At 54.1% G+C, this 9,971-nt stretch overlaps 1 protein-coding gene across 1 annotated transcript in view; it reads left to right on the top strand.

The window, feature by feature from the left end:
* The first annotated feature begins 252 nt into the window (after positions 1–252).
* The window catches only part of FOXP3 (forkhead box P3), an 11,012-nt gene continuing 1,293 nt past the window's right edge, over positions 253–9,971 (top strand). The window contains exons 1-11 of the mRNA XM_027841228.1: positions 253–320; positions 1,786–1,841; positions 4,913–5,112; positions 6,742–6,846; positions 6,967–7,108; positions 7,434–7,566; positions 7,865–7,954; positions 8,036–8,123; positions 8,456–8,536; positions 9,012–9,171; positions 9,400–9,476. Of these exons, the coding sequence (XP_027697029.1) occupies positions 4,933–5,112; positions 6,742–6,846; positions 6,967–7,108; positions 7,434–7,566; positions 7,865–7,954; positions 8,036–8,123; positions 8,456–8,536; positions 9,012–9,171; positions 9,400–9,476 (1,056 nt within the window). The 5' untranslated portion in view covers positions 253–320; positions 1,786–1,841; positions 4,913–4,932. The remainder of the gene's footprint in view (positions 321–1,785; positions 1,842–4,912; positions 5,113–6,741; positions 6,847–6,966; positions 7,109–7,433; positions 7,567–7,864; positions 7,955–8,035; positions 8,124–8,455; positions 8,537–9,011; positions 9,172–9,399; positions 9,477–9,971) is intronic.

The following is a 9,971-nucleotide window of genomic DNA, read 5'->3' as shown; positions in this document are numbered from 1 at the left end:
GGGGAGAGAGGGGGGGGGCGCGGAGGTTTTGAAGTGCAGACACTCGGGCACGGCAGGGGAAGGGAGGGGAAAGGGGGGGGAGGGGGGGAAGGGAGGGAGGGGGAGAGAGAGAGTCTGAATTTCAAAATTTCCGTTTAAGTCCCGTACACTAGACCAAGAGTGGAGAAGAGTGATAGGATTGATTGAGAAGACAGCGTGTGGGTTCGGTTTTCAGTGGTTTTTTTTTTTTTTTCTTCTCACCTCCCATATAAAAGCGAACTTGTTTTTGAGCGTTTGGTGTTTCTTCCCCCAAGCCAGCCTGGCCACCCTACTCCCAAGAGGTGAGTAATTCCCGCCTGTGTGCGCTGCCTTCACCTCTCCTCCCTCCCTTCCTTCCCCAAAGCCCTTAACCCAAGAGGTTTTATTGGCCTCCAGCATTTGGGGTTACCAGAGGTGTGGGGAGACTTGGATTGAGTCCCAGGGAGGCAGGCAGACACCAGCGATTTGTCCATTTCTGAGCCTCCTGTTCTGCTCTTTCTTTGAGGTCACAAGACCCGCCTTAAAATGCAAGCTGTGTGAGCCCCCCTGGGCCATGGCTTCCTCCTCTGTAAAACGAGGGGGGCAGACAAGGTGATTGCTAAGGTTTCTCAGATCCTACCCATTTCCTACTCCAAGTCAGAGGATATCAGAACAGGGTCCATTGAGTCATGAGGTCGTAGGACTTAGTGCTAGGAGTGGGTCTTGGAGATCATTTCACTCAAAGCCCTGATTTTACAGAGAAGAGACTGGTCCAGGGTCACGCAGGGAATTAGGTGAACCCCAAATCCAACGGGGTGGGAGGCCGCATCTTGGAGAGCCATCCTCTAAGTGGGCTTTTCCAGGTCCCCTGTGGTCTGTACTTTGCAGGGGCCAGGAAGAGTTCAGACTGGGCCCCCCACTTAAGAGCTATGGGGAGCAGGGCTAAAGCAGGCCATTCCCCTCACACCTTCATTCGCAAAACTAGGCTAAGAGGATTTAGCAAGTGTACTGGGAGAAGGGCACTAGGTAAGTCCTGAGCTTTGGTTAGCACTGTCTTTGCTAGCCATACCGCGGTTAGAGGATTTGATAATCATGTTGTATGTGAATAAATGATATGAATACTGATTATCCTATAGCTATTATGTTATGACACAATAATGATGGCACAACCTTAATCTCACTTGGCCTTCAAATTAGCCCCACTTGACAGAGAAGAAAACTAAGGCCCACAAAGGAGAAGTGATTTGACTAAGGACACAGTGAGAATGTAACTGAGCCCCACGGAGTTTGGTGGGGTGCGCGGCCTTCCAATGCCAAGTATTCAGAGTACCCGGCTGGTCCCCAGCTCAGTCTCCCAACACAAGGAGATCGTTGTATATAGTCAGCTACTGTCCGCAGGGCCCTGTGCTCACAGATGGGGCAGGGGAGAGGGAGCAGGGAAGTAAGAAGCTGGTCCAGAGAAACCGGAGGAGCTGCCCTTTGGCACTCTGGGAAGGTTGAAAGCACAAATAGATCTGGGAACAGAGGCTTGGAGGAGGTAGGTATATAAATGGAGATATGAAGCGGGGGGAGGGTGGCTAGAAGCAGCCCCTGACTCCCAGATCAGACACCCAGGGGTGTGAGAAAGTGTCTAGGCCTCTTCAGAAAGGGGAAAAAAAAACCAAACCCAAAACTTGAACACAAATAACCTGGAAGAAGCCCTACTATGGTGTGGGACAAGTAGAAAGCTCATTGCAGACAAACCCAGGTCTCTTCAAAGTGTGTGCGCGTGTGTGTCTGTTTCTGCAGATCTAAACTGGTCACTTAGAGCGCTCAGAAGGCAAACCATACAGATTTGGAGAAAGGTAAGTTATCCCCTTCCTCTTCCTCCCCTTCACTGGGCCTCAGTTTCCTTCTGTGTCAAACCAAGGGTTTGGAGCACATTGGCTCAGTCCAATCCTGTGAGCCTAAGGGTTATAGGGTGCCCCATGTGGACAGTGTCTGGGGCTCCAGGCTCCCTTCCCTTCCCCTGGCCTCCAAAGGAAGTGCTTAAGGTTCAAGGATTCCTGAGGTCTGGTGGGGGAGGGGAGCTCTCTCCCTTGCTGTGGGATCTACCTCAGTTTTCAATCTCTGTTTAAAAAAACAAAAAAGTGTATAGGGGTGGGGTGGAGTTGGTGAGCCCTTTTAATCTTAAGATGCCTAGGCTTGCAGGAGGTGCCCACAGGCTGTAGGCCATGCCCAGGGGATACGAAGACAGCAGAGACAGAGGCCTTAGGGAGCTACCAGTCCACTAGGGGAAACCAGCATGGAAGAAGATGCTTATCTTTGGTTGGTTTGGGAATTCCTGGTGAAGAAATCCCATCTGCCAACACCACTCTCTGGCCACCTTGCCATAGTCTCCCAGAGCAGCCCAGGGCACCGAAAAGTGAAGTGACTTGTCCAGGAACACACAGCAAGGAGGTGTCAGAGACAAGACTTGAACCTAGCTCTTTATCCGCTCTGCAAGGCTGCGTGTCCCAGATCGGGCAGGGACACAGAGGCAGGGGATGGGCAAACAACTCAGAACAAAGGAGTCGGCTGGCAAGGTGAAGGGTGAGCTGTGAATGCCAAAGAGAGGGGTTTGCACCCCAACCCAGAAGCTTCCTCAGGGCCATGGTCAGGGCCATGGTCATAGCCAGGCTTCTCACCCATGTTTTTACACCGTGGAGAGGAGGGATCAGTCGGTCAGGGAAAACTCAAGACAGAGACCAGTTGGGAGGCACAGTGTCACAGCAGTCCCTGCGTTAGTGGAGAGATGTTGCCCGGGAGAATCGCCACGTGGTGAGGTGTGAGGGAGAGGCAGCAGCCAGGAAGATGGCGGGCCCTCAGAAGAGCTACAGAACTTAAGGGGACAGAATGGTGTGGGTGGGGCCAGGGCAGGAGGGATGACTTCTGTTTGGGACGTTGAGGAGAGTCTGGCGGCTGCAAGTCAGAACGTTCGGCCTCAACAGCTGAGCTGGAGTCCCTGAGGTGACCGTTCTGGGTGAGACCTAGAGGAGAGCTGAGTCTGGAATAGGTCACCCTCTCATCACTGGCGCCCTGTCAGGGAACCCAGAGGGAGGGAGGGAGGGAGGGAGCAGGAGGAGGGGTCAGCGAACCCCAAAGAGGAGCCCATAGAAGCTGGGTGTTGGTAGCTCAGCCCGCCAAAGGTATTGCCTTCTCCCAGGCCTGCTCTTCGGAGAGCCCTGGGAGCTTGGGAAAACTGAGGCGCAGAGAGGGAAAAATAGCTTGTCCGGGGCTGGCAGAAGCATTAGGGCTGGGAGGCAGAAAGGATCTCAGAAATTGTCTAGTCCAACCCTTCTAACTTTCGAACAGAGAAAAATGAGTCCCCAATAGTTGAAGATCAGACACTCTAGGGACAGGGCTCTGTCCACCAGCAAAGCTGGGAAAGAAGCTTGCAGTGGCACGGACAATGGGAAGCCATGCTCCAGGCAAGGCCTTTAGTCTTCAGGAAGACTGTTAGATTGGATTGGATTGGACTAGAGGGTAAGAAGGTCCTAGGCCCAAGGGTGGAGTTGACGCAGGGCATGTTTTCCCGGATATCACCCATTTCCGCTGCTATTCACGTCATAAGTCCAGAAGTAGGGGGCCCAGGCTGCTGGGCAGGCCCCACCGGTTCTCAGAACGAAACCCTGGGGTGGCGTTTTCTTCTGTATCGCCAGTGACGTGGTGGGAAGTCTGGGGGTGGCAGGGCCGCTCAAGCTGGCCATCTCCTCCATCACACTGGTCTGTAATAGAACCCTAGCTCTCACAAGAGAGGTGTGGCCCCCAGGAAACGGTCAGAAATGTAAGGGCAGGTCCCTATTGCTCACCCCACAAAGGCCTTTCTGAAAAAAACACAGCATGGAGAATAAGGACGAAAACTGGGGACCAAAACCAAGTTCCATCTGAATCTGCCTTTCCCCCTAAAAAGTTCATCAGAGGGACAGCAGCCATAATAACACCAAGCCGAGGGCCTTCTCTCACTTGAAGAACATCCCAGGGTTCTACTGGGTCCCAAGACTTGAATATCCGAGGTGGACATTCCAAGAATTGACTTCTGTGATTCTAAGATTCTCTGGTATGTGTGCAGAATGGTGCAGAGCTGAGTGGGAGACGCTGCTGACGTGGCTGAAACAGAGAAATGTCGAGAATGACTTTGCCCACCCATCATCCACCGAGACCCCCACCATCAGGGAGAGAGGGGAGGAAGGACCAGCCTGTTCAAAGTCCTTTACTGAGTTAGAGCAAGAGTCTATGATTCTAACTTACAATCTTAGATTCACAGAATTTTTGAATCAAAGAATCTTAGAATTTGAAATTCAGAGAATTCGAAACTCCCAATGACTTCCACTGCCCTCTTCATGTAGCGTTAAAAACAGCACCAGGCCGCCACATGGCACTTTGAGGAAGAGCTGGTCTTTCCCTCCATTTTGGTTTTCTCCACCTGAACCCAATCTTTTTTTTTTTTTAAGCCCCAGGGCTCTGGAATATGATTGCATCATTATTTTAGTGAGTTTAAGCCCTTTCTCTGCCCAATGACTTCACTGTCTGAACTTGGCTATGTCTTTCCCCCTCTCTGGGCCTCAGTTTCCCTAACGGTCTCCTCTTAGATCTCTTTCAAGCTGAGAGGGAGAGAGACAGAGACAGAGAGACACAGAGAGGGAGAGTGAGGGACAAAAAGAGAGAGAGAGAGAGAATCAAGAATGAAGAAGGGAAGGAGGGAAGGAGAGAGAGAGAAGAGAGGAAACCATTTTGTTAGTGCCAGCCCAATAAGGAGCCACTGAACCTGAGATGGAGAAACCCCAGAGAGATCCCAGGCCCTCTGCAGGGCCCAAAGACCAGACAAAGACCCTACACAGTTCAGACTCTCATCTCTCTGCCAGGAAGCCCATGTCAGCATCTTCTCTTCTTCTAGGCTACCTGAGGACCAGCTTAATGCCCAATCCCAAGCCACACCAAATCCCAGTAGCCTCTTCTTCCATGGCTTCCTCCAGCCTCGTGGCTCACATGAAGGACACAGAACTGGTAACCAGAGGGGCCTTGGAGTTTCCAGGTTGGGAGGCTGGGCCTCCCCCCCGAGGGGGACCCACTGGGACAAGTGCCTTATCACCACAGGTAGGTACTTGGGGGGCTAGGGAGCTGAGAGGGGTGGTGCCCTCCCCTTTCATTGAGGGAACCTTCACCCCTATATGTGAATCACTGGGGAGAAGAGAGCAGAGGAAGTGGTTTCTGGTCTCTCTGAAGAGGTGAGGGGGCGCCGTCTGTTTCTTATGCAGATCTCACCAGCAGGAGAAATTCCCCTCCAACTAGGGCACCTACCTTCCCTACCGCCCCCCTCCCCATCCCAACCTAAACCTTAGGGAGGGGGAAGGAAAGAAAGACAAAGACAGAGAGACAGACACCAAGGGAAAGAGAGAGACAGACAGACACACTCAATCAGGTGGCCTCTGGGAAACCCAAAATATATGGCTACTGTCACATTTGAAGGGGGGGGTTGTGCAAGTGACTTGGCTACAGTCACAAAGCAAGTGACTGATGGAGAGAAATTCCAAAGCATCCCCTCTTGGGAGCACATGTAAACCTCTTTCCATTTGTCACTCCTCTCTGGGTCCACCTCCCAGCCTTAGCTTGCAGCCCATTGCCCTGCTGGTCCATCCAGAGGAAGATGGGAAAAGGCTTGGTCCCAGTGCCTTCTGGTATTGCAGGTCCACTGGGATTCCCAAATTCCTCAGGCCCAAGAACTCCCCCAAAATGGGAAATTGGGTCACCTGGACAGAAATTGATTTTCATGGATTTGTGCTGCCACCGACTTGCCCCCTCTGGAGCTGCGCCTGATTAAGATGCTCATTTTCAAGCTCTCTCACCTCGGGCTCAGCCTTTTTTACTTATCTCCTCCCTCCGTTGGTCCCTCCCCCCCCACCATCTCCATGGTGGCCCCTCCTTTCCCTTCTCTCTTCTGACCAGCTAGCTTTCCATTCCCGCTTCTCCATGCTGTCTCTCCCCCTTCCAGATTGAAAGCCCTTATCAGTCCCATTCATCCCTCCCCCACCCCGTCTTGTAGGCATGGCTGCCATTCATCTTCATAACTGGACTCAGTGGGCACTCACTGCTGAACAGTGGGTTTGCTCCTAGGCTTTCACTTGGGACAGTTGTCCCTCCATTTTGGTTCTCTCCAGCTGAACACCTTCTTTCTTCAATTGTGTCATGTTGAGATGGATTGAAAAGTGAATATCTACTTTGAGTCTCAGAAGGAAAAAACAATTTTCAATAGTCCTAAATGTAGACCACATCAGGTGCAGGACACATCAAGGCCTTTAAGAAGCAAGGTAGCAGCAGCAATCCTGAAATCAGCCACTGCCATTCCCACATCCTGGCCAAGAGGCCCAAGGCCTATTTGTTTCCTAACTGCGCCATCCCGATCAGTTCGACAGGATGCTGCATTCCCACGACAGTGTGGAGAGAAGGCTAGAGACAGAGAGGGCAGCCACAAGGCCCAGGGAGGCAGGTGATCTGGTGCTCTGATATGCAGGCTGTATTCCATCTTGGACCCTGGAGATCTGCTGGCTGGTCCTATTTGGCCCCAGACAGAAACAGATTTAAGATCAATGGGTGGATGGGAAGCAGTGGGCTGCTTCACGCAGAGGCTGGCTGCCCCCTTGCTGACCACGTTGTTCCATCATGCATTGCATAAGATGGCCACTAACCTGAGACTCTGGCATTCTGTTTCTAACCTTCCCCTCCCAGTTGCCAACAGGCCCCATGGTGATGGTGGCCCCATCAGGTGGGCGGCTCAGTACATCGCCGCACCCCCAGGCCCTGCTTCAGGAGAAGCAGCATTTTGTACACCAGGTACGAGGGGGCAATGCCCTAGTCTAACTCTGGCAAGACCAACCTTCTCACATAATTGTTTGGCATATGGCTGCCTGCGGAAGGGACTTCCTCTCTTTTCCTCCCCTCTCCATGACTTAGCTCACCTCTGCTGAGGTCCTCGGCCGGCCCCCACTGGTACACATGACGCCACTGAGCACCCCTGCCCTGATCAACCTGCCTTCACCTCCTGGAGTCATCACCCTCAAGACCAGACCCGCCCAGCTGCATGGCCTTCCTCCTGGTAACAGTCTGATGAGTTGGACCTGCTCCTGTCCTTCCCCATCCATGGCTCAAAGCCTGGACTCCAGGAAACATCCAGTCCAAACCCCCCACCCATTGCACAGATGGGGCAAATGAGGCCCAAAGAGCAGATGAAGCCGTGGCCAAGTCAGGCCCAAAGCCCAGACTTCTTAACTCCCTTGGATTGGGGCCTCAGCATTCATGAGAGAGGGAAGTCAACCAAGGCTGAGTGGCCAAGGGAGACCTTGCTCATCCTACGGCCAGCTGTCTACCAGTGTGACTAAGGCCTCCCCCACCACAACTGTTCTTCCTCCTTTCCTCTCCAGGGATCAACCTTGCCAACCTTGAATGGTTGCCCAAGGAGCCAGCCAACATGCTGACAACTTACCTCTGTACCTTTCCCACTGGGCCCAGCCCTGGGGATGCCTCTGCTTTCCGGCTTGGCCCCAAGAAGGAGAGGTCAGTGCCATGCAGCCTCGAATGGGGAGAATTTGAGAATCTTAGCAAGAGCCAGCCTGGAATCGTGGATAGAGGGAGGCTCAGCCTACGTGCTGACGCTGGAGTTTCTCTCCTGTCAGGGGCTGTGCTCCAGCCAAAAGGAAGGCTGGGGTGGGGGAAATCTCAGCATTTAGGGCCCTAAGCCTCCCGGAGGCAAAGGAACATCCAAAGGGGTGGAGGGATTTGTTCCAAGGTTCCCCAGTGGCAGAGTTGGAGCTGGGGAACATTCCATGGCTCCCCTGTATCCGTCCTTCCACAGCATCCTCCAGACCTGCGCACTGGACAGTTCCCGGAGTTGCTGGTGGCCTGGTTGTGAAAAGGTCTTCCCGGAGTCAGGGGAGCTCTTGAAGTAAGTGAGTGCCCAGTCCCAGGAAGGTGACAGGGCTTCAGCAGCTCAAGCTGCTCTGTTTCTCCTGCCTCCTTCCCCTAGACACCTCCAAGAGGACCATCGCTTAGATGAGAAGGGGAAGGCCCAGTGTCTCATCCAGAAAGAGGTGGTACAAAACCTGGAGCACAAGGTGAGAGGGGGTCACCCCCTGGGAAGAGGCTGGCTGGGAGGGTGGGGCTCGAGCAAATCACAGAGGTTGCTAGGTGGCCCTCAGTGGAGAACTCGGGACCTGATCACCAAGATGGCGTCACACACTTCCCAGCTCCATGGCCCTGGGCAAGTCACTTCACCTTAGCCTGCCTCACATTTCCTTATCTATAAAATGGGGATCATAATGGCACCGCCCTCCAGTGAGATCACCTATGGTAAATGCGCTATTGTGTCCAGGAAGGCCCTGAGGTTTGAGGGGAAGGCGGACGGAGGAGGAGGAGGTCAGCTGCTCCTCTCTCTTCTCTCTCACAGCTACTCCTAGAGAAAGAGAAGCTAGGCGCCATGCAAGCCCACCTGTCTGGGAAGCTGGCGCTGATGAAGCCTCTGGCTATGGTGAGTGGGGCGATGCTCCCTGTAGAACCAGAGACTTTCTCATAGGCCGAGGATTTGTGCATTTTCAAGACTCTGGCTCTGTCAGTGATAGACCCCTGACTTGGAAGTAAGGCAGTAGGTAGATGGGCTCTTGGCAGGCGCAGACTCATCTCACAGCCCCTTGACCGTGTAGGCCAATCGTGGGCTGGTCCGGAGCCCCCAAAGTGCTCAGTCAGCCTCCTCTCAGGACTTTGTTCCGTGTCTGACCAGCTCGAGGGATTAAGTGTTAGTTGGCGTGGGGCAAGAGGCAGGGTACTGGCTTTGGAGTCTGCCGTCCTAGATTCAAACCCCAGCCTGGACACCTTGGGACAAGTCATTTGGCCTCAGTTTCCTCACTGGTGAGGTAAAGGGGCAGATCCCTCCCAAATGCAAGCCCAATTTCTCCTCTGCATGGTACCTCGCAGCTCTGACAGCTTAGCCTCCCTCTCCTTCCTAGAGCCCTTCCACAGAGAAGGCGACCTACTGTCCATCAGGGAGCCTGGGCCCCAGCTGGTCAGCCTGGCCAGCATCCCCAGAGGAAGAGAAAGAAGCAAGGCTCCCAGGGCGGGGCCTCTTCGCGGTCAGGAGGCACCTGTGGGGTAGCCAGATGTCCCCGGGTGAGCATCCCTAGGTGGACTGAGGCTAGGGGGAGGGGCTGCCTAGCCACAGGCCCAAGAAGAGGCCCAGGGAGGTGTAGCCAGCCCCTTGGGTGGGTCGCCTGTGTGCTTCTCTGAGCTCCATCACCACTGAGGGGTGTTGGCTTCTCCTACCCCAGATTGAAAGGCAAATAGTGGGGATGCTGGGGAGGGAGGAGCTAGCTCACTGCCTGCCTCCTCTCCCCACAGAATTTGTCCATAACCTGGAATACTTCCGATCCCACAATCTGCGGCCACCCTTTACCTACGCTACTCTTATCCGCTGGGTAAGTCAAGGCATCAGAGCTTTAGAGCCTGGCAGACCACCTTACCCTTGGACCCTGAGCCCAAACCAACCCCTCAGTCCAGAGCCTGACCCTGCCTTGAATTCAGCCTCAGGCTCAACCCCAAATTGAAACCCTATGGGGACCCGACCCCCAGAAGCTGCCTCCAACTAAATCCAACAAATACAGATCTCGCTGTGCAAGATGCTCTGGGAGGTAGGCCCTGGAGAAACAGAGAAAAAGCAGCTGCCCTCACCAGCACCCTAAAGAACACAGATGGGGAGAGGCAGCCCCTTAGCTGAGCCTGGGAGGAGGCACAAGAAGGAGGGGAGGAAGATGACCCCTGCAATGGCAGAGTATACACAAAGCTAGGGAAGGACAGATGGCTGAGGGCTGGGAGGAGGCCAGCTCACCTTGGGGGCATGGGGAGGGAAGCCAGCTCATCTGGGGCGGGGGGGGGGGGGGGGGGGGGGGGCCCCCCCCGGGGGGGGGGGGGGG

Source organism: Vombatus ursinus, unplaced genomic scaffold (genome assembly GCF_900497805.2).
Source record: "Vombatus ursinus unplaced genomic scaffold, bare-nosed wombat genome assembly UNPS02014853.1, whole genome shotgun sequence".
NCBI lineage: Eukaryota > Metazoa > Chordata > Mammalia > Diprotodontia > Vombatidae > Vombatus > Vombatus ursinus.
The sequence above is the reverse complement of the archived record's forward strand: the minus strand, read 5'-3'. Positions and strand labels throughout refer to the sequence as shown.